This window comes from Emydura macquarii, unplaced genomic scaffold, assembly GCF_026122565.2.
Source record: "Emydura macquarii macquarii isolate MOO-44397 ecotype Brisbane River unplaced genomic scaffold, CSIRO-AGI_Emac_v2 contig_2636, whole genome shotgun sequence".
NCBI classification, from domain to species: Eukaryota; Metazoa; Chordata; order Testudines; family Chelidae; genus Emydura; species Emydura macquarii.
In genome coordinates, this window is record NW_027132773.1 from 35,782,390 (window position 1) to 35,806,959 (window position 24,570).

General features: G+C 40.0%; 1 protein-coding gene across 1 annotated transcript in view; it reads left to right on the forward strand.

The window, feature by feature from the left end:
* Nucleotides 1-240: 240 nt before the first annotated feature.
* Nucleotides 241-24,570, forward strand: part of LAMB4 (laminin subunit beta 4) — a 67,432-nt gene continuing 43,102 nt past the window's right edge. Inside the window, exons 1-14 of the mRNA XM_067563993.1 lie at nucleotides 241-274; nucleotides 1,478-1,635; nucleotides 8,281-8,416; nucleotides 8,870-8,943; nucleotides 9,810-9,998; nucleotides 12,148-12,211; nucleotides 12,409-12,623; nucleotides 13,798-13,918; nucleotides 15,995-16,183; nucleotides 16,992-17,171; nucleotides 19,055-19,164; nucleotides 20,653-20,732; nucleotides 21,750-21,900; nucleotides 23,216-23,347. Of these exons, the coding sequence (XP_067420094.1) occupies nucleotides 241-274; nucleotides 1,478-1,635; nucleotides 8,281-8,416; nucleotides 8,870-8,943; nucleotides 9,810-9,998; nucleotides 12,148-12,211; nucleotides 12,409-12,623; nucleotides 13,798-13,918; nucleotides 15,995-16,183; nucleotides 16,992-17,171; nucleotides 19,055-19,164; nucleotides 20,653-20,732; nucleotides 21,750-21,900; nucleotides 23,216-23,347 (1,833 nt within the window). The remainder of the gene's footprint in view (nucleotides 275-1,477; nucleotides 1,636-8,280; nucleotides 8,417-8,869; nucleotides 8,944-9,809; nucleotides 9,999-12,147; nucleotides 12,212-12,408; nucleotides 12,624-13,797; nucleotides 13,919-15,994; nucleotides 16,184-16,991; nucleotides 17,172-19,054; nucleotides 19,165-20,652; nucleotides 20,733-21,749; nucleotides 21,901-23,215; nucleotides 23,348-24,570) is intronic.

Genomic DNA, 24,570 nt, shown 5'->3' on the forward strand with positions numbered 1-24,570 from the left:
TGATATACTTTTCAGAAATGAAAGCCCTAATGTAGGGGTTGTTATTCCATATCAGGAAATCAAAGCCTGTATTTTCTTTTCAGTTGTTTGTATTTTTATTTCAGTGGTATCAGTTAATACAAGACAGCTCTGAGCACAATGTATACATGAGAAGAGTTTGATGAGGCAAATTGTTAAATGTCATAATAGTTTCCTTCTCCTCCTGCAGATACACAATTAGTTTGGTTGTCACATAAAAGAATGTGGCTACAGTTGGTCATTCTTTTAAAGTTTGGTAAGTGCAAATATCTTACATATATCCAGGCTAAACTTTTTTGGTTAATATTGTGTAGTTTACATATTTTCCCAACTTTTCATTACATTGCTTCATCTTTCCTCTAGTGATAGACAAAGTGTTTGAAATGGTCATTAAGTTCTACTGAAATATAGTCATTGTTAGATGCAGGTACAGCACTACAACGACTCCTCTTTCCAGTACCTCCATTCTAAAGACCTGATTCAAAGTTCAGCAAAGTTAAGGGAAACACTTCCATTGTAGTCAATAGGCTTTGGATCAGGCCCTAAAACAGGTAACCTATGCCTGCCAACAGTTGATAAATGCGAATCTGGGAAGAAAAGCAGGACAGATTAACCGAATGCTCCTATTACTTGACCCTGAAAAAGATTTGTAAGAAAGGTGCATGTCTGAAGTATTATCCTAAGCCATATGTTGAAGTCTGACAGTTTCAGCACTCCCTACAAACACCCTTAATTGATGCTATTCTGCTACTTCTAAAACTGCATTAATAATGTCTGTAGTTTCCCTTCAAATGCTAAACCACAATTTTTATCAGAAATTGAGCCAAGCAGAGTTAAACAGATGATGCCTCCAAGGCGCCCATTCCTGTTCAAATGTTTCAGGACAGAACTTGCCTAAGAGGGTAAAACCCTGCAAGGAAAGTTCTTAACTTACTGGGAGGAAAATATTTAAAGTCATTTCAGACAGAGCAAGCCACACTTTGTGATTATCTGATTCTTAATTATTCTCTGTTCCTAAAGTTCCATCTTATCCAGGAAAATGTGGGGTATTGAGACCAAAGCTAGGGCTTCAGTTCAAATTATCTGACAAGCTGAGGAATCACTGACTTGGATTCCAATCTCAGTTATAGTGGTATAAATCTGGAGCAACTCAACTAAAATCTGCTGAGTTACTCCAGATTTTTATTAGTGTAAATGAGATCAAAATCTGGCCTTGTGCGTGGGGTCACATGTGATGCTATCTATGTTTGCTATATCAGCATTCTGTGAATCAATGAACCTATGAATTAGAGAAACTCTTTTGAATGCTATCAAGCAGCTTTAACAAAGGACAAAAGGAAAGTGTAGACAAAGGACAGTTAAGCATTCAGGTAATGTTACAATGCAATCGCTTTTCTCTGGAGCATATAACTGAGTATATCACTCCATTACAGCAGTATTTGTCTTCTTTTGTGTTCAGTGCGGATAAGACTCTTGCATGCACAGGATGACTGTGATAGTGGCTCGTGTCATCCAACCATTGGAGATCTTCTGGTGGGTCGCAGTGAGCAACTAACAGCCTCATCAGTTTGTGGACTGACTGGCCCTCAGAAATACTGCATTATAGGCTACCTTGAGGTTGGTTTATTCTTATTTATAAAATAACTGCACATTATAAGAAGATGCTTCTAGACATGTTTAAATGATTGTCAGACGTCAAGAAATAAGCCTCGCGAAATTATATATTCTATTAGGGCAGGAGGAGAGTTTGGTAGTAGCCTTCAAGGTAGTGGTTAATTTCTCAACAGAAATGACAATGCAACAGTGAGAAATAAGAATGGCCAAACTGGGTCAGACCAATGGTCCATCTAGCCAGTGTCCTGTCTTCCAACAGTGGCCAATACCAGGTGCTTCAGAGGGAATAAACACACCAGGCAATCGGCAAGTGATCCAGCTGCAGTCATCCACTCTCAGTTTCTGTCAGTCAGAGACTAGGGACACCCAGAGCATGCGGTTGCATCCCTGATCATCTTGGCTAATAGCCATCGATGGACCTATCCTCCATGAACTTATCTAATTCTTTTTTGAACCCCATTATAGTTTTGGCTTTCACAACGTCCCCTGGCAATGAGTTCCACAGGTTGACTGTGCATTGTGCGAAGTACTTTCTTTTGTTTGTTTTTAACCTGTTGCTTATTAATTACATTGGGTGACCCCTGGCTCTTGTGTTCTTCTGTGTCAGCGGTTCTCAAATTGGGGGGCGGGCCCCCCTAAGGGGGTGTGAGATGGATCATGGGGGATGCCATGGGGAGAGTTTGGGAGGTATAGGGGGGCAATGTCCCCCAAACTTATGATGATGGAGCCATCTCCCCTTGCTGGGTGAAGGGCGCTGGGCTGAGAGCAGGGCCAGGTGGCGGTGGGGACCCTGGCACCTCACACGGACAGGCCCAGGGAAGTGTTGGGGGTGGGAGACCCTAAGGAGGGGAGCGGGCCCAGCACTGCTGGCAGAGTGGGGGACAGAGCCAGTCCAGCTCCATGCTCCACACTTTGCGCAGCTGCTTCCATCTCCAGTCCGAGCACTGCTCCCGGCAGCTGCTGCCCGCCTCCCACAGCAGCAGCAGCCTCCCCTCCCCCCACTGCTGCTCTGCAGGCTCCTGGAGGAGGCAGTTGTATCCACGCTGCTGCCCGAGGATAATCCTGATGACAGGTGCGATTTCCTCACTACCAGCGCCATTTTCTCTGGTAGGTCACATTGGGCTCCGGAGCTGTGTGGGAGCTACTGCTACCCCTTGCTCCCCCAAATTAAGCAGTCAAATGGCTTATAATATGTAGGCCCTGGGTTTTTTTTTTCTGAAAATGGGGGGAGGTTCGGTGAAAAGGGGGGCACAATTGTTACACAAATGTCCACAGGGAGTTCCATTTAAAAAGTTTGAGAACTGCTGTTCTATGTGAAGGAGTAACTAACACTTCCTCATTCACTTTCTCCACATGTCATAATTTTATAAACCTCTATCATATCAGCCCTTAGTTATCTCTTTTCCAAGATGAAAAGTCCCAGTCTTTTTAATCTCTCCTCATATGAAGAGATTCTATACCCTTAATCATTTTTGTTGTCTTTCTCTGTACCTTTTCCATTTCTAATATATCTTTTTTGAGATGGGGCAATCGGAACTGAAGGCAGTATTCAAGGTGTGGGCGTAGCAGGGCTTCATACAGTGGCATGATGATATTTTCTGTCTTCTTATCTGTCCCGTTCCTTATGGTTCCTAACAGTCTGTTAGCTCTTTTGTGTGCTGCTGCACATTGAGCAGATGTTTTCAGAGAACTATCCTCAATGACTTCAAGATCTTTTTGAGCTAATTTAGATCTCATCATTTTGTATGTATAGTTGGGATTATGTTTTCCAATGTGCATTACTTTGTATTGATCAACATTGAATTTCACCTGCCTTTTTGCAGTTTTGTAAGGTCCCTTTGTAACTCTTCGCAATCTGCTTTAGACTTAACTGTCTTGAGTAATTTGTATCATCTGCAAATTTTGCCACCTCACTGGTCATCCCTTTTTCCACATCATTTATGAATATGTTGAAGAGTACTGGTCCTAATACAGATCCCTGTGGAACACCACTATTTACCTCTTTCCATTCTGAAAACTGGCTATTTATTCCTACCCTTTGTTTCCTGTCTTTTAACCAGTTACTCATCCAGGAGAGGACCTTCCCTCTTATCCCATGACTGCTTAATGTATTCACAAATAAATATATGAATCTCCAGTGACACTTTGCTGTTGCTGTCCTCAAGTAGTTTTCCTATAAAATGCCTCATAAAGGCAAACACACACAGTATCTGTCAATCCGATGGGCATTCATGCCTGTGAAATATGTCGTTTAGTAAGGCTATGTCTGCACTTCAAGCTGAAGGTGTGAATTCCAGTTCAAGGAGACATGCCCTCACTAGCTCTGACTGAGCCAGCACACTAAAAATAGTGTTGTTGTGGCAATGGAAGGGGCTTAACCACCCAAGTTCATAGCTATCTGAGATGCTAAGCACGTGTTCGAGGTGACTAGCCCTCCCCAATGCTCATGCCACCATAGCTACGTTCTGTCTTTAGTGAGATAGCACGGGTATGTCTACTCGACCTGGGGGTGACACCTCCAGCCCAAAGTGTAGACATGCCTCCAGTAGCAAGATTTTGTTTCTTGTGTACTGCACCTATAAATCTTTTAGCATCAGATCCTGAGAGGTATTTAGGCACCTAACTCCTATTGGTTTCAATTGAGTTAGGCACTTAAATATCTTTGAGGCTCTGGGCCTAAGAGTCAATGGGATGCAGCTGCCATTTTGTGTTCAGTTTAGATGTAGTCTGTTGCAGGGGAGACACATACACAATGTGCTCTCTTATGTTGTTTTGTTGTGTCATCTAAAATAAAAGTAATTAATCGCACTGCCATTCCTTGTGTATGAAAAACATAACAGCCTGTCTGATCTTTGCCTACGCAGGGAAGATAGGCTGATCTCCCTGACAGTTTTGTGAATAGAAGAGAGGCATAGCAGCTGGCCTGGGCAAACAGAGCACTATCCTGAAAAAGCTGCTCAAACTGCCAGCTCTTACATTTATATACATTGATTTTGGCTTGTTTTGTAATTCTACGAGTTGCAATGAATTCAAAGCAGTTTGCATAGAGGACCATACATTCATTATCCTTATGAAGTGCATCTTGTCCTCTTCCACGTGGCTGCAGTGGGCCTTGCCAGCACTAAAATCAGCCTGGCTTTGCCACATAGGGGGCAGGATGCGTAGAAACCCAGGGAGGGAGTCTGCACCCTCTGCACCCCATGGAGCCCAGCTCTGCAGGGGCCCACATCACTCTGCAGCCGAGCTTAGGCAACAGGGAAGTGATGGATTGGGCTGTGCGTATCCAGCAATCATCGCCCCTTATCAAACTTCCTACTGACATAAATGGGTGTTTCCCTGAGCAAGGACATGCTCCTCTGAAATTAATAAATCATCATGAGAAAAAATATTTTTCACTAAATACCAGATGTGAACTGCAGAGGGAGTTAATGAGACTGCTCGTATTAGAGGTAATTTTAAAATGTCTGTTTATCACCTTCTGGGCAAATGCTGTGTCATGACATGTTTAAAGTATAATATACTTCAGAAATTAGATGGTACATATGGAGCTAGTGCTGGTCAAATTATTCATTGTAAATACATGATCTGATTCATTTAACCACTTTTTTCCATTCTCAAATAGTTTGTGAACCAGTCCTATTTTCTGTGAATCCCTTCACTTTTTGTAATTATCCAACAAATAGTTTGAATGAACAATTCTCAGGCAATGTGGTTATTCGTGAACTATTCCCTGTAACTATTTATTCTGTTATTTCTTTTGTGTGGCCTTAGGCACATGTTATTTCTGATCCCTGACTGGTTGACTGCAATTTTTTAACCAGGGGATTGAGGAACAAGAAATAATGAATAGTGAATAATCTTGTTTGCTCATGCCTACCCTTGGTAGCATGTGAATATGGCATTAAGATGAACAGCCATTCCTGAGACATTTGTACAATTATTTGTGTGCTTTGACACAGGTTAAGTGTCGTGTTCTTTCTAGTTATTATTTTGCATAGAGGATCAGAGCCTACTATTGCTCTCATCTAATGGGGTTATTCCTTCTGATCAAATGATGGAAGCCTGTGCTTTGGGGGTTTGATCCTATAAGGTGTTGAGCACTCTGGCCCCAATGCAGGAAAGGACTTCAGTGTATGCATAACTTAAAGTATGTGAATAGTCCCACTGGAGTCAATGAAACTACTCACATGCTTAAAATAATTGCTTTGATGGATCAAGGCCAGTGTTTTTACTGATAAAAGTCCTTCATTCTTTCCCCACTGATGACCCACGTCAAGAGTTCTTGCAAAAGCAAAGCTGTTATTGCAAATACTTGTGTTTAGTGAACATGGTACAACTGAGAGCTAACACTGGTTTTGCTATCACCTCAAGTTAGAATCTGCCTCCAAGAAAGCTACGCAAATGAGAACACCCAGGTGAACGTTGTTTTATATTGGATTTTTTTTGGTGATATTTCTTCTTATTATTGTTTTATTTTATTTCTGGGAACACAGCATTAACTGAAAAAATGATTGGCAACATTTGTATTTGATTAACAAAGGTATTACAGCAGGTATACAGTGGACATTTACTAATTCCCATATTGCTAATCCATAGCCCCATAATTTCTTACCTTGTTATCATATTGCTTCAGAGGAAGGGGTAACCACAGCTTTGGAAAAGGCGTTGCTTACATTTCCTCCATGAATAGCCAGCTACCTTGGCCAGGGAGTGAAGAGGAGCTGGGAAGAATCAAGGCTCGGACAATCCCCACTCCCTAGGCCTTCTCAAATCCCTTCTTAAAACACATTTTGTCCCCAAAGTCATTGCTACCATATAATCACCAGTAATCACCAATGATCTCTCCACACCCTCGTTTGCTGTAACCAGTATCTCATCTGTTGTCTCCTCTAAGGTTCTCTCCCCTTAAAAGTTAATTCTTTGGAGCAGAGAGTCTGACTTTATGTTTTGTAAAGTGTCAGGTACGATGACAGTGCTCTATAAATAATTAGCACTAATAATTTCTGTGTGCAATAGTTTCCTCATTTGTAAAATGAGGATAATAATACTTCCATACACAGGGTTGTTGTGAGGCTCAGATGTTTATTATTTTAAAGCACTTTGAACCATCAGATGGAAGATGCAAAGAACTATGTGCTCTTATTAATAACATAAAGGAGGGCAGATGAATAAAGATTGTTATTGAAATTAGAATAGATTGATTCAGCAGTAGCATTTTGGGATTGCATGCTCAGTGTGTGTTCTCTGATTTTGTGTGCATAATTGGCAGCTGGCTGAAACATCATTAGAAATAATGTTAAGATATTGTGCTAACGAAGATCCAGAGTAACAGATGGGAGAGACTAGGCCCCAATCCTACAAACATTTATGCAGGCACTTTAGGCACTTTAAATAATCCCATTGAAGGCTTGATCTGAACACTTCATTGAAAATTCTGATTCAAGATTCAGAGTACAACTTGATTTTATGTTTAAAAAGCACTGTATATATTTTAATCCTGTTTATAAAGTGTGACTATGTATCTAAACTGCATGCTTGTGTAAAATATATGATTTAAAATATTATTCTACTTAGTATGTATAAAAATTTTAAAAGGAAAAGAAGAAAATGTGCTATTGGAGATGGTGTAAAACTGCAAGCTTTAGAGATTAATGTAACCTGACAGATTTTGCTATGTAGGCAAGCATATGCTTGTCATGTAGGGAGGAAAAATCTTCTAACAGGCAGGCTTAAAGTAAGTGAAGTCAGTATAATATTATACATGTCCATACACACCAGAAGGCTGGGTGAACTCCACCCCTACTAAGCATTTATGTAGCTTTAGCTTTCTGTAAAAATAGCATTTTAAAATGAGGTGTCTGGGATATTTTTCATATTTTGTATGTATACACACATTCATGGGTCATACACACTGTAGTAATAGTTGCATATAATACACATCCATTAGTTCTTACAGTCCATGAAATAATATTTATGTTACATACATATGTGTGTATATTTTGTAAAACATTTACTAATTCCTCAGGGATTATACAATTTAAAAACATGCAAACCATCTATATACAACAGTTTAATAAGTTCTCCTTCCAAGGGCCTCCCCAGCTCTATGAGCACAAACCCTTCCCCAGTAGCCACTCCATAATCTCATTGTACTCTCTCTCACACACTGCTGATAATGAAAAACTTATGCATCAGTAACAAAAAATATAAAAGAGGAGTTTTTAATTTTCTAATAAAGATCCCGCTCAGTAACTCCCTGCCCATAAAAGAAACTCCTCTGCCACCAATTCTAAACACCATCATAAATTCATTCACCTTTTGCTTTTAAGCTCCCCCCTCTTCAAGAAAAGCTGGGGGAAACAGATGGTTCATCTAGTGTGCCCTGATGGTCCCCAAACCTGGGCTCTGGCTAGTCAAGTCCCTGTCCTACAAACTGTATGTCCATGTGTTCTTTGTGCATATGAGACAGCCCACTGAGCTCATTGAGACTACTCACATGGCAAAGTTAAGCTTGAGTGTTTGCAGGATCAGGTCCCAAGAGGCAGACTGTATGGCCCGATTCCTGCAAACACTGAGGCATGTGCTAATCTACCAGACAATTGGACACAGACTGCACTGATCGTTTGCCTTGCTTATTCTGTTTTTTAGGGTGAACAGAAATGCTTCCTTTGTGATTCCAGATACCCATATAATCCCTATACCCACCTCAACAGTCACCCGATTGAAAATGTTATCACAACTTTTGAGCCAGACCGGAAAAAGAAGTGGTGGCAGTCAGAAAATGGTAGGTTACAGTCAAGTAGTGTTTCTCAACTTGGCTAGTTTAGCTTATTGTAATCAATATTTGCAATCATCACTTTATGAAACCATGAGACAATACGGCACACTCTCTTTCTCTCTGATTTATAATATTGCACTAAAGATTTATTTAGACCTGTTCATTTGTAACTACACATGATTTCAGAAGCATTTGATAAAAACAATTAACTTACCTATAGAGACATTGTAAGCATGATACCTTGAATCAACTTATTTTCAACAGCTGGACCAAAGGAACTACAGCAGGATTGAATTACCTACCATAGAAATATATTTTTTCATATAGCATCTATTTTTAAGTGAAATCTGTTTTCGTTACAAACCTACAGCTGCATAAACCACAATAGCAAGTTGTGTACCCACAGGAAAGATGTCATTTTAGATCACTGATCTTCACTGTTTTCTAACTCCTTCTCAGGCGTTGACCATGTCAGCATTAGACTGGACCTAGAAACCTTATTCCAGTTCAGCCATCTTATACTGACTTTTAAGGTATTCTGTGCAGATATTTTACTTGAGCCTTCACATATTTTTCTGTAAAGAACATCAAGGTTGCAAAGTTAAACACTCAAAAATTAGGAATGTATTACGCACCAGTAAGATTGCCTGTGCAACATTAATTTGCCCCCCTCCCCCTTCCGTGTGTATGCTTTATGAGATAGTCTTTAATTACATGGCCACATGCTGTTTTTACCAAAGGAAGGACCCTACTTGGTTCTCTTAAAATTGCTTACTCAGCATTGTTCCCAGTTTTGGGGAGCATCAGTGATTCATTTTTGCTGAGAGAATTCAGTTGATGAACCCAGCTTCTTAGGTGCTTCATTTAATATCTAGCAAGTCTATTTCAGAGAATCAAGTATCCCAAATAGTTGACTGGGGAATTAATCCTGCAAATCCACATGCTTGGAATTCTCATCAACTATTACTGGAGTTCCATGAGCAGAGGGCTTGTAGGTTCGGGCCATAGGGCTTAAGAAAGCGACATAAGCTAATCCGGAAAAGGCATTCTTATTTGGAATAAGAGTGTCAACATGGGGAGTTACATCAATGTAGTTTTGCCAGAAAACTTCCTCTTGTAGAGAGAAACCATTATATTTAGGGTATGGCTGCACTGCATACCCAAGTTAGCTTTAGTGTAGCTTGAGTAACAATGGCAGTCAAACCAGAGCAGCAGAGGTGGGTGCACGAGTGTAGGCCCAGAGGTCCAGGGTGGATGGGACTAGATCAAAGCCAGCTCGGGTATGTCTGTACATGCTACACTCATGCCTCCCACTTGCACTGTAGACATACTCTGAGCACAATTAAACACTTGTTACAAAAATCTGTTTAAAGAATTATTGCAATAACATTTCTTCCAGACCTTTCGGCCTGCGGCAATGTTGGTTGAGCGCTCCACAGACTATGGCCACACCTGGAAGATATTTAGGTATTTTGCACAAGACTGTGCTGAATCTTTCCCCAACATCTCTTCGGGTCCAGCAAAAGGAGTGGGAGATATAATTTGTGATTCAAGATATTCAGATATTGAGCCCTCCACTGAAGGCGAGGTATTCCTTGGTATTTGTGCCTATTTTACTTCAAATTACACTGATTTTCTTCTCACGCCAATGAGATATCAGCCAGCTAGTTTGTCTCCATGGGTCTGATTCTCCTCTCACACTGGTTTTACGAGAGGAAATGCCTGCAATGGATTACACTGAGAAAAAAATCAGATCAAGGAGTTTTATTTTGAGTTTCAGGTTCAAATGAACATATACAAAAACTCATTCAAAACTGTCTAGTTTCTCCAGGCTTCCACTCTAAACCATAAGCCCCTCCTCCACAACAGGTCTTCACTCCCTCTAAACTTCCGCTGACTTGTGCAGAAGCCTGTTCTCTGATACCTGCAGGTAGCAGCCAGCTGGCCCTCCTTTAGCATCAATCTGTGGGGTTAGGGGCTGGTCTCTCTAACAAATCCCCCAAAAGGTTCTTCTGTCTCCCACACCAGTTTTTCAGTAATGGAACTAAAAAGTTTTGCTGAGTCCCATGGGACACTGATGGCAATTGCTATGGAAAAGCATAAGAAGGGCCAGCATTAGATTATCACCATCCTATAATCAACATTGGATTATCACCAACCTGCATCTTTCTGCTCCTGTTCCCTTCACCTACTACACACTCTTTCTTCCTGTATGGAACTCGAGTTCCAGAAATTTAGGTCTACTTTACATACAGCACAAAGTTCTGCTCCCAATTTTCCTGAAAGTCTCACAAGTCTCAAATTTTTTTCACTCTTCATTTCCATGTATGAATCTGAAACCAGCAGACCTTCATATGCCTTTGAGTGTCATAAAAGTTTGCACAGCTTTGCTTATAATACATACAAATCATACTTCATGCAAAAGCTAGCTGAATATTATTTGTTAAGTAATATATATCAAATTTTGTATTATACTGTGAACATTTTTGTCATTTTTTTTACCCAGAATATGAGACTGGGAAAATAATTTATGAATACTCATGAATATTTACAAATTTCATGAACATTTTTCCAATAAAATATTCACAAATAATTTTTAAAACTAATTTGCCATTTTAAAAATTATTTTTGAAGATAAATATATTGTATTCACTCAGATTTACTTCACACAACCTGTGTGCACACAGCTGAATTCAATGTTTACGTGTTATATTGCATCACTAATAACTGTACACAACATATTAGCTGCTCATTCTAGCTCTGTTGCTATATATTGATATTTAGTATTAATTAGCCTTGAAATATTTCCAAATTTTAAAAAGTACTGTACTAGGAATTTGGTTTTTGTAAGTTTCATAGGGCTAAAAATAATTTTTAAAAGCAAGAGTTACACAAAATTTCATAGCAATTTGTGATTTTCAGTAAAAAGGTACCATTATTCTCTCAGAAATTAAGATTATATATTTGCAAAAACCATTAAACTCACCATCAAACATTTATGTAAAAGGAAACCCAAGAGAATTCCACTTAAATGATTTAACTTCTATTCCCCTCTGTCACAGGGAGCAGGTTCCAGTTCCCTGCTCCCTCGTAAAGGGGCCAGTCACCCTGTGACGCCTCCATTCATCTTTTCCACTTCAATCTATGATTCCTTATGTTTGCTACTGTCCTAGAGAGCTTGTTAGCATTTCTCCATTTCATTCCCTTCTGAATTCTGTACACCAACGTAATATTGACTCTCAACCCAGCTTCGCATACGGCTGAGCTAGCTATTTCTTTATAACTCCATACACCTACTTCCCTGGATCAGTTTTGGTCATGCTTTGCTACATTCCTACAATTTCAGATCTCAAGCCAGCAAAGCACTTAAGCAGATGCTTAACTTCAAGCACAATTATGCATGTTTGGGCCCTCATTCAGGAATGTCGTTATGTGTGTCCAACTTCAAACATCGGTGTGGACCTTACTGAAGCCAAGGGGACTATTCAGATATGTTGTTAGCCATGCACTTAAGTACATTGATAACCCAAGGCCATACTGAATGGATGGACTTACATGCCGAAGTCCTTTGCTGAATCAGGACCCTAATCCAGTTCCTTTTTTATATGATTAACCAAATGGCATGCAATATTATTAATCAGTTATCTTATTTCCAATAGGTATTTAGTTAAAATCTTTGACTTTATGTACTAAAATAATACTTTGCATGTTTAAATGTATATTAATTTGTTTTACAGGTTGTCTTAAAAGCTTTGGATCCCAGCTTTGAAATAGAAAATCCTTATATCTCATATATCCAGGGTATGTATTGGTTGGATTTTCTTTATACATAGTTATTTGTTTGTCCTGCATGTTAAATACTGTGGTCCATATCCTCAGCTAGTGTAAATCAGCATAATGTAGCTACAGTAATTTATATCAGATGAGCACCCTGTATATTTTCAAGTGAACAGAGTTTAGGCTAATTTTGGCTCTTGATTTCCTTTCTCTTATCCCAGACCTCATCACCTTAACAAACCTGAGAATAAATTTCACAAAACTACACACTCTTGGGGATACTTTATTTGGAAGAAGGCAAAGTAATCCCCTTGAAAAATATTATTATGCAGTTTATGAAATGATTGTCCGTGGAAGTTGCTTCTGCAATGGTCATGCCAGCCAATGCAGTCCAGTGCAGAAACTGCGAGGAGATGTTTTCCATCAGCCTGGAATGGTAAGCTCTAAAACTTCCAGTCCTAAAAGGTAGGGGATTCCCTATCTAGTAACTTTCGGATGATTATCCTTGAGTTGTAATTTGTGATTCATCATTTTAAAAATATTTTAACATTGCCTCCTCCATTAAAACTCCAATGATTTCAGAAATTAAATGAGAAATCAAATTAAATAAGATCAGAATCTGGCCCCTGTTGGTACTAGAATGGTATTTCCAAAATAACTGACACACAAACATGTTCATAATAGCATGAAAATACCAGAGTTGTAATGATGCAAGTATAATCCAATAAGTAATCTGTGTTGTGTATAGATTTGAATGGCTACTTTATTGGGTACATTCCATAAGACTAGTAGGGCTTGGTGAAAACTCTGCTGCATGAAAAGAGTTATCAGCACAAAGAGAATTCCCTGTGTCTCCATTAAAAAAATAAAACTGGTGAAAAATACATTGTCCAAGAAGTCAGGAACTGTACCTTCATGTTTGAAACTAATGATTTTTCCTGGATAAATTATATATGTGTTTAAACCTCAGTTTCTGTCAGAAGAAGTATCTTTTCTAAATTTTGTTCAGTATCTTTAAAATGGGTTGGTTATTGTTTCCACACACTGTCCATGCCTCTTGCTCATGTAACTGAGAATTGTTTATGTCAGATGAGGGAGCCAGAGGGCTCTGGATTTCTCTGCTTATGCTGGAGTACCACAAGCCTAGGATTACTTAGGTATTTTTACGTGGGAACATTTTTATGTTCACATATAGTATTTTGTGGGTTATACCCAAACTCTTCAAGTGATGTAGAACTGTTTGATTTTGGAGTTCTGCTAATGGCAAATGACATATTTTTAGATTTGAACTTGAAGCTTATTTCAGCAAGGAAAGAAAAGTCACTCTTGAAATCAGTTACTTTCTGGAGATGAAACAAATATCAGGAATCCCGTGTTTTGTTATAATTAACGTACTAAATTTCTCCCTCCAAGTAGTAGAGGCAACATGATCTGGTTCTGGCACTATGGAGGTTTTCAGTCTGCAGAAATCCAAAAGCAATATATTATCACATGAAAGAAAACCATATTGGGGTGTGTGGGGGGGTGGAGTGTTCTTTATTTCCTGCCAAATGGCCCAAAGTCAATGGACTAAAGAAAATTTACTTATTTTTGTTGTTGACATATTGCAGGTTCATGGCAGATGTGTTTGTCAGCACAACACTGACGGCATGTCCTGTGAAAGGTGTAAAGAATTCTACAATGATGCTCCCTGGAGGCCAGCTGAAGGATTGCAGGATAATGCTTGCAAACGTACCTGAAAAATATGTATTTAATTTCAACAGATAGGTGATGGCACAGTACAATCCCATGCTTTGCCTGAAAGGACAGCTGACTTTTCACATGGGCTCGTTGATCATGCTTAAACACAGCAGAATAGGATAGCCTAGATGTATTCAGGTGTCAGTGACACATCGTCAGGGAGATGTGTGTCAACTGTGCTGCATCTTCTGCTGGTATATATACAGTAGAACCTCAGCGTTATGAATACCCAGAGTTATGAACTGACCGGTCAACCATACACCTCATTTGGACCTGCCAGTACGCAACCAGGCAGCAGCAGAGACAAAAAAAACAAAAAACAAAAAAACAACAAAACTGTGTTAAATGTAAACTATTAAAAAATAAAGGGAAAGTTTTAAAAAAAAGATTCAACAAGGTAAGGAAGCTATTTCTGTGTTTGTTTCATTTAAATTAAGATGGTGAAAAGCAGCATTTTTCTTCGGCACAGTAAAGTTTCAAAGCTGTATTAAGTCAATGTTCAGTTGTAAACTTTTGGAAGAACAGCCATAACATTTTGTTCAGAGTTACGAACAACTTCCATTCCTGAGGTGTTCATAATTCTGCGGTTCTACTGTATAACATTTGTGCTGCTCTCAGTGAAGGAGAGTTATTTCAGTTTCCAATTCTCCATAAAGAGTAAAAGTAAAGTGAACAAGAAAAGGCAAAGAAGACACAAGGGATTATTCATTGATTAGGGTCCTTGTTGCAAATGAAAATATTATTTAGAGAAGGCTGTATTCTTTTCAGTAGATTATTAACAGATTACTAAACCATCTTCAGGTACAATACAAAATAGTCATCAATGGTGTTGGCCACTAGGGATCTAAGAAATTCTGGGCCAGATTCACATGTGCACTCCAGCCGCTCTGCGCTACACCCAGTGATTTAGCGTGACCATATAGCTGAATCTGATAGCTATAGCTGCTGCACATCTGATTGTGCTCTCACTTATATCAGTGCAAATCATGAGTAGCTTCACTGAATTTTCATGCCGGTAAAGACAATATGAGATCAGAACCAGACACTTTACTTCAGCTGTGACTTTTTTCATCCCCATTCCCTGGCTTGGAGAAAGTGATCCCCAGGGGCTGTTCACCCCACTCCAAGGATTTCAGGTGGGCGTGTCAGCTCCAGGCCTTTCTCATTCCCACTAAGCCTGAGCAGGAGAGGGAGAGGTGCTGTTCAGTTCCAGTGATGTCCTCTTCTCCCCCTTCACAGGCATAGACAGGAGCTGACCCACTTTTTGCGGGGGAGGGGAGGCAAAGTGATGCCTGCCTCCTGCAGCAGCTCGGATTGGCTGTTCTTTCCCAAGAGATAGGGAAGTGGGTAAGGCAGCCAATCAGAGGGGTTTTTCCCCTGGGCAGGGCAAGAAATCCCATGAAGATTGGCTCCAGCAGAGACAAAAGTCACATAACTCACAATCAAATCATGAGAGCTGGCAACACTGCATATAGCACTTTGATCCCTATCTATTGTTCTCCCGGAAACCAGTGGCACTTTATACTGATTGATTGACTGATATTTTAAAAAGCACACAGCCACACCACAGGAGACTTTGGTCAGAATGGTCAGTTATGCACAGTGCTAACTTATATAAACAAGGGAACTTATTATTTTTGCCCTTGTTCCCCCTCTCCCTTCCCTCCCATTGTTTGTCACACTCACTGGTTCCAGTCTCTCTTCAATTAGGCCCCAATCCTGCAAACACTTATTCACATGCTTAGTTTTTGGCAAGTGCATAATCCCGCTGAAGTCAGTTGAACTACTAAACTGCATACTGTAATTGTTTGCAGGATCTGGGCCATATGTTGTAAGACAAATGTCTCTGAGCATGGTACTATGTACAGCTCCTGGACTTGTAAATCACCTGGCATAATGGGGCCATAGCTATAAGTGAGACATTGGGGAACTACGATAATACAAATTAAAAAATAATATTAACATTAATAATTGACTTCAGGGGGAGCACGATCCAAACCAAACGTCAGAAGTATGAATCAAAATGTGCTGTCTCTTAAATAAACCACCCTTTGTTTTCCATTTTAGGGTGTAAATGCAATGGCCATTCAAACCGATGCCATTTTGATACGGCAGTGTACATAGCTAATGATCGCATCAGTGGTGGCGTATGTGAAGACTGTCAGCACAATACCAAGGGGCAACACTGCGATCAGTGCAAACCTTTCTTTTACCGGGATCCCCTCAGAACAATTTCAGACCCTCGTGCCTGCATCCGTAAGCACGCTGTTCTTTCACCCTTTAATAATGGCTAGCAATGATTGGGTCAAAATCAAATGTTTCCAGTTCTCTTTGTAAGCTGCTACACTCTCCATGCTCTTTCTTCATCAATACACTTAATTGTTAATATAGATGTAAAAATGTTAACCTACCTCAGAAGCGGAAGGATTGGACAGACCAGTTGATTAACAGCATTCTCAAGCTAATGGGAAAAAAGAACATGCATTTATTTCAACTATAGCTCATCATTGAATTCAGCTTTGAAGTCCAGCAGGGAATTTAGCTTTCTTGTAACAAATCATCATAAATATGAGCAGCCATAAATGACCAGACTCAGGCCAGCCCCTGCACAGGTGCAAGAGCAGAAGAGAACACAATGAGTTGCCTTCAGCCTTGCACTCTTCAAGAGGGATTTACCAGAGAAGACTGTTCAGAAGTATATTGCTTGCTTTTTCCTACCATCCTAGAGGTGTTAGGTACCTGAAAGAGGGTGGGGGTGATTAGGATGGGGCTAAGGCTTTTCCTTCTACACAAAGGAAAGAGGGGAGCTTATGCGTTCTTTGAGGGATGTGTAGCTCCCACTCCTGTAAGTTTTGCCTAGAAGGCCCTTGGAATAATTCTGTCTAAGACGAGGCTTTGCTTGTACATTGTCTAGCACACTGGGGCCCTGATCCTGACTGGAATCTCTGGGCACTACCTGAATACAAATATTTAATTAATAATAGCAGTTATAGGACTTGCATTTTAATGAATATATCTGAATATCATTATTTCCGCATCTCTATTTGAATATCTGTGTTTGTAGCCTGTGATTGTGACCCAGAAGGCACATTATACAGTGGGTTGTGTGAAAGCCATACAGACCCGATTCTTGGAACTGTTGCTGGTCGGTGCCTTTGCAAAGAAAACGTTGAGGGAGTCCGTTGTGACAAGTGCAAGCCGAGCTTCTATGGGCTGAGTGGCAGTGATCCTCTTGGCTGCCAGCGTATGTAAACCATGATCTTTTTCTTTTTTCCTTTCAAAACTTAATTTTAAGTGGCAGATAAAAATAAATCTAGCCTGGTTTACAAGTCACATCGGGCCGTCTACCATCACTTACTTCCCAAGAAATGTCACCTGGTGCAGTGTCTGAAAAGAGTCAGAGAATCAGAAATGTAGGGCTGGAGGGGCCCTGGAAAAATCATCAGGTTCAGCCTCCTGCACTGAGGCAGGACCATGTAAACCTAGGCCATCCCTGACAGGTATTTGTCCAACCTGTTCGTAAAAACCTTTAGTGGTGGGGATTTTACAACTTCCCATGGAAGCCTGTTCCACAGCTTAACTATCCTTACCGTTGGAAAGTATTTTCCCTTGCTGCAGATTAAGCCCATTACTTCTTGTCCTATCTTTAGTGGACATGAAAAACAATTGATCACTATCCTCTTTATAATAGCCTTAACATATTTGAAGACTGTAATCATCCACTTCCCCCCCGAATAAAGGGGACCAGTCTATAAAGGGGAGTAGGACTAGAAATATACTATTTGCCAAAAACATGGTATAGAATGCAAGCCATGCTCTGAAGTGTCCCTAGCCTCTGTTTGCCAGAAGCAATGGGTGACAGGGGATGGATCACTTGATGATTGCCTGTTCTGTTCATTCCCTCTGAAGCACCTGGCATTGGCCACTGTCAGAAGACAGGATGCTGGGCTAGATGGACCATTGGTCTGACCCAGTGTGGCCGTTCTTATGTTCTTATGTAGAATCAGCCCCATTCTCTTTTAAATAGAAGGAATATTAAATACGTGATCTGAGGCCTTTGATACGGGGGTACTTAAAACACACAAAATTTTTATTTATGTTAAACAATTATCAAGGTAACTTGGTAATCATGAGGGAGACTAGCAAGAACTGCTTATAGTGCAGTTAGGCTTTATGCAAGTCTTCCACAGCACACTACACCCAATGCACCGCCACACTCATGCTATCCCAGATTGCAATGATCTGCTGACATTTAGCAGGGTTGTGAGAGACAAAGACAAATGTCCATAGCAAGCACTTTATGACAGATTTTGCAGAGTCATGTCCTGAGTCAGTATTTCAAAAGCATTTAGAAACCATTTACCTGGGCAGGTAAACCTGTGCCTTTTAAATAGAGGAAAAGGAGAATGCCATCAAAATCCCTAGCTGGATATTCCATTCATATTTTTAGGGTATAGAAACATGAACATAAATTCCATATAAACCCACCTGGAACGGAGGCAAAACAGATGAGGTCACTGCCATGTGAGAGAATTCTTTCGGGGATGGTTTGGGAGGCCCTGTTCTTTGGGTGGGTAAAGATCAAGTAGATGGCACACCTGACATCTGGTTATCAAATGCTGCAGACTGCATTAATCTCGAGAACTTTTGACCAATCGCTTCTTTGAACCAGTATTAAGTGAAATTGTGTCTCCTTGTCCTCCTCAGGGACTGTCTAATTTTGTGAACACATTGTACTTATCAAATAAATAACAATAATGGTAATGAAGGCAGAGGTTAGGCTCAGCAATAATGAGAATGCTAAAGTGGAGCAAAGATGTAAAATGCAGCAGAAACCACTGCACAGGATTTCTTCCAAGAGTCCACCATGTTTTGCCAGAGCCATCCCTTGCACACCAGAAGAGCTTCTCCTTCCAGATGCCAACCAAAAATAAAAGAGGAAAATGATCCACCTCTAGGAAACAGCTGGTTTGCTAAGTGTTAATTGAATTCAGAAGCTGATGTTTTGCAGTTTGTTCCCCTGATAGATGAGTGCAATAGTTGTTTCGAATTCACACCAAAAGTCAATATAGGCCTTGTTCCTACAGTGGCACTAATGGAGATGGTTGTGTGTTTCTTTCCTTGCAGCCTGCACCTGTAACCCTTTTGGGAGCTTGTCTTTCTCGATGTGTGATCCAGTGACTGGAGAGTGCCTCTGTCAGCGCTTTGTCACGGGGCGACACTGTGAAGAATGCCTTGTATGTAATCAGGAGGCTTTTGTTATTACTTTATTTAACATCCTGTTTTACACATTATCAAAGGAATTCCCCTTGCCCATGTCCTGCCTCCTGTTGCCCTCCGTCATGCACATCTTGTTAAAGGGGAACACAACACGATGCTGAGTGGAAATGGCCCATAGGCCACAACATTTATCATAGAATTAAGCAGAAGAGGTGCAGGGCGAGAACAAATAGTCCTTACTACAAAGAGCAGTCAGCTGAGTCTCTCCACCCATTCTAATTAAAAGCAACCTGGAGATGGTCCTCTGTGGTGCTTCAATTGATTCAACCATGTTCTCATCCAGGCCTGGCTGGCTGGCTGGCTGGCATATAGCCTGATTCTGCTCTGATTGAAGTCATTGACAAAACTCCCATGGTTTTCAGTGGAGCAGGATTGAGCCTCAGATGACTAAACCAACAAATGCTGTACCCCTATAGAGATAGTTAGAATTGCCCCAAGGATATCCCTCAGCAGACTATTGGGCATTGGACAGGGAGCAGGGAGGGTGGTTTACTTTGTAGTGAGTGACATCAGCAGTTTCTACCATGTCCCCACAATGACAGTCCCGAGTGACTGTGGAGATAATTCTCTGTAAGACTACCCACACTCATTATCGTATCAAAACTTGGGAGGCTTGTGCCCTTTGTGTTCTATTATTGAGGAAGTTGGCATGTCTGAAAATGTAGGTGGGAAACATTTACGGCTGGACAAGCATTGAAAAGCATTGTCTCTGAATATTCACTTACAATTTTCAATGACTGAGCTTCATCTGTGATTGGGCCTTTTTGTGTTTATTTTTTGTGAACATTCATGCAGCCAAGTTTACTGGCACCAGCTTTTCCAGAAACAAAATGAACCTCAAAATCACATCTGCAAATATTTGTGGGAACCAATATTTTAGCTTTGCATAGGGGAGAATTCAAACCAGAAATGCTTGCACACAAATCTATCCATGTAGGTAATTATATGATCCTTGTAACTGTAGGGTCTGAGCACACACCCTGTCAGTCAGGGAACAGAAACAATACCATCTGACTTATCTGACCTGTTGCAACTAGCCCATCTACCTATAGCAGTGATTTTCAACCACCCATTAATCAGAGAACTCTTTGTGATCTGTCCATAGAGCTAAAAAAATTGAAAAATGTGTAATTAAATACTTTCAAATAACAGAAGAAAGAAATAGAAAGTGCAAGAAATTGCACTCTTCAGGTATTCTGCAAGCAAAGAAAAAGGCTAAATATGTCAGATAAATTATTTGGTAATGTACCACTTAACTCTGTTGACAGTATTATATGGTTTATTGATAACCTTTGTCATTGAATTCTGCCAACACTTACACATACTTGATAGTCCCAATGTCATGTTCACAAAGCAGAGTTTCTTCTGGACTGAGGTTTTTGTTGTAATTTAAGTTTTTTAATATTTACAGTCAAAAATCAATATATTTTCCTTTCTTATCATAGCTAGGATACTGGGGGCTTGGAAATAATTTATATGGCTGTTCTCCATGTGGCTGTGACATTGGTGGAGCCCACAATAACTTGTAAGTAATTTAATTCTCATTGTAAAATATCTGCTTTTGATTATAATAAACTAACACCAGGATATATTGTACCTTTCTGATAGCGTTATGATGTTCTTGTGGTTAATAGAGAAACCATGTAGTTTAGGGACAGAGTTTCATCATGTGTAAACAATGTAAAATCACTCTGATGTATAAGATTTTGTGCATTCATTAGCAATGTTTAAATGGATTTTAGTATGACCAGGAAATGTCAGTGCGTACGAGGGAACTTTCAGTGTGCAGGTGCAGTAGGGTCCATGTGTACAGTTTGTGCACACCACATTGGACTGCTGTAGATTGACACCTCAGCTTGCCATGCAGTAAGTGTTGATGCCCGTATTTTTTTCTCTGAGGCAACTTTTAACTCATTAAGATTCAGGATCAGTTAAATGAAAAGTACAAACCACCCCAATCTGACCCCTGATGCACGGGGCCCCCAACGTTGTACAGTTAGCTAGGGACGATATTTTTGAACTTGGGTTCCTACATTCATGTTTAGGCACTTTAGCCTGATTTTCAAAAGTGCTGAGTTCCCATTGCTTTAAAAAATGTCTGACTTTAGGCCACTCACATTTGAAAACACTGGTGCGCCTATACTTTGCTGGGCCAGGGTCTTCATGACTCCAAGAAAGAGGTTATTAGAGTATATGGTCTGGTCCCATATAGCAACTCCTACAGTATGATTCTATACACATGGTTAAGTAAATCAAAGCTAGTGAATATAGGACATGTTGTAGTTTGTGGAACTGGTAGAGCAAGCAAAGATGACAGACACATAAGTTGCCCTTACCTTTGCCAACTGATTGATAAGGAAGCATTGGAATAAGCTCCAGCATTACAAGCAAGAAATGGTGGTTTGCTAGAAAAATATTTAGAAATTGAGTTGATTTTACAATGAAAGGATCAATAAGAATAAAAGCAAAGGTAGCATAGCTGTAAGCATATGTAAGCATGGATGATGCTCTTACACCTCTTCTTTCCCATGTGTTCCCCCAGGTGTTCATCGAGTAATGGGCAGTGTGAATGTCTTCCTAACATTGTTGGCCGTCAATGTACCGAACCAGCCCCAGGCTACTTCTTTTTACCGTTAGATTATTATATTTATGAAGCAGAGCATGCAAAGCCACTTTCCGGATCTGCACCTTTGGTATGTTGTTTTGAATACTGTTTATGTGCAATATTCAGAGCTGATGCGTAAGGTACGGTAAATGGAAGACGATTTTGTGTAAAGTGAGTTCCTCACCCTGCAATTTTGAATGACACTCCTCATTGTGTAAATTACATGGATTGACACTTCCTGGCCCTAGTCCTTGGCTGTAACCATGGAGCCCTTGGTGCAGTGTGAAGAGATGCCCAAAGATGTCCTCTGTGCTTCCCCAGTCATGAGTTGCCCAGGTGCCTGGCCAGTCTCAAGTGTAAATTAATGCACCTTGAAGGTTTATGCCAGTTGCCAAAGGCTCCAAGAGGCCATGATGGCAGCTAGGTATTCTGGAGTGCTGATGAAAGCCACCGGCCTTCCTCATCTATGGCCACAGCACTTGATTAGAAAGAACATTTCAGTGACTCCATCCCATCTGAGGCTTCCATATGTGAGGGGACGGGATCTTCCTCTAGTCATTAATGCCAGCTTTAGGGTAACTGTAATGGAGGGGAGAACAAAGTTCCTTTAGACACACCACTGCATACACTGACTCTGAATTTAGCCCAGTTTCTTCAAGATTTCACATAACTGAGCCAGTCCATACCGTCTTTTAGAATATTGATTTAAAATAGTTTCTTAATACAGACGTAGTTGTTGTGCATCCACAATGCAAGCTTTGGTTCTACTGGAATGTGTTCTCTTCTTCCGCCAAGATTTCTACAAATGTTTCTTCTCTCATGAGTCCTTGAGAAGCCACAAGAAAAGGATAATAAAAATTATTTATTTGTTTGGCATATCTGAAAATATTCAGATGTAATCACAACCAGTAATCAACCTGCGTTCCAAAAATGAAATAGAAAACAGATTTCTGGGACAGAGAGTGGAGTGTTGTACAATTGTCTGTGTAGCAATAAAAGCTAATTGTAATGAGGGTTATGTCTTCATTGCAAATAAAAGTGTGTTCTTAATTTGGATTAGCTCACTAGGGTTACACAGCAGTACAATATGGCAACTCTGCTTTTAACTCATGTTAGCAACTCAAGGGGGATTCTGGGGTTGAATTTGAGTGGCTAACCCAAGCTAAAAGCTGAGGTGCTGTGTCTTCACAGCTGCTTTAACCCAAGTTAGCTAATCCAAATTTTTTTGCGGTATGAAAGGGAGACATTTTCAATGTTTATTGGGCCAAATTCTTGGAGCTGCACCCATTTACAGTAGGAGAGATGGTAGCCTATTGTTTGGATTTTCATTTTTACATAGCCATATATGCTTAAAGATTGTTCCAACTGCACTGTTAAATAAATCATCCATTTTTGCTTTTAAGGTTAAACCAACAGCTTTACCAAGGTGTGATGTCTATTTCCAGAAGCAAGGATATGATTTCACCATTGAAAATGGAAACATTATATTAAACAGGAACAAGAAACGAAGCGTAAGAATACTGGGGCTAGAACAGGTAAACTGATACTATAGTAATCATTCAACAAAGAATTGCAACGAATGCTTATGGTGTTTAATATTGCAACAAGAGTTTTGGTTTAGGGAATGGGTTAAACCATCAATGACTATAAAATTGGAATTTACACCAGGCCTGCATATCAGAATCCTTATGTAAAAGGGATACATTCCTTCACTGATGCATTAATTCAATTTTTCATATGAAGTTTGGCTGGATATTTTATAATTCACACACACACACAAAATATTGTCCTATCTATGCAGGTTCATTTTGCCATGTATAGTAGGCAGGCTGTAGGGTCAAGTTCAGAGATTAGGTTAGGAAGGAAAATGTGACCAGGGAAAAAATCCTTTTTTCCTAGTTGGAGACTCATTTTCAACATCTGAGATTTTACATGGATACTTGTATCTCACCTACTAGACTCGTTGCAATTTAAGCCATTGTCAACTTTCCCATTATAAACATCTGCAGTCATTGATTATAGACTGCCCAGAAAAATGTGTCCAGGAGTAAACAGCCTGAAATGTCTATTAAACACATTTTAAAATAGGTGGTAGTCATATCTAGAAAAGTGAGAAAGAGACGAAGAGAGAGAGATGACATGAAAAACACCTTTATTCTCATAAAATTACATTAAAAACTATTTTAAAATGTTTTAAAATTGCAATATACATACAAAAAATAATAAAATAAAGCAAAACACATCTTAAGCGAACATTAAACATGGGTCACTAAGCATCATCATCACCAAATTCACTCAAAATATTGTTAACACATCGAGTCAACCAAAAAGAGTCCAGGTTGCAAGTCAATTTATAAAACGTGTACTCAATCCACAACTTGGCCTTCAGCCAAGAGTACTTCCTAACAGTGAGATGAGACAACCTCCAAACATCTACTAGTCCAAAGGTCTGCAGGAGACAAGACAGTTCTCTGGCTGACTGAGGGTGTGGTTCCTCATGGTTCCTGTCTAAAACATAATCTATAGTTCCAGAGGGGTAGCTGTGTTAATCTGTATACAGCAAAAACAACGCAGGTTCTGTAGCACTTTAAAGACAAACAAATTTAATTTCAGCAGGCATAAGCTTTCGTGAGCTTCAGCTCACTTCCTCAGATGCAGTTGAGGAAGCGAGCTGAAGCTCATGAAAGCTTATGCCTGCTGAAATTAAATTTGTTAGTCTTTAAAGTGCTACAGAACGCTCATTGGTTTTTTTTATAAT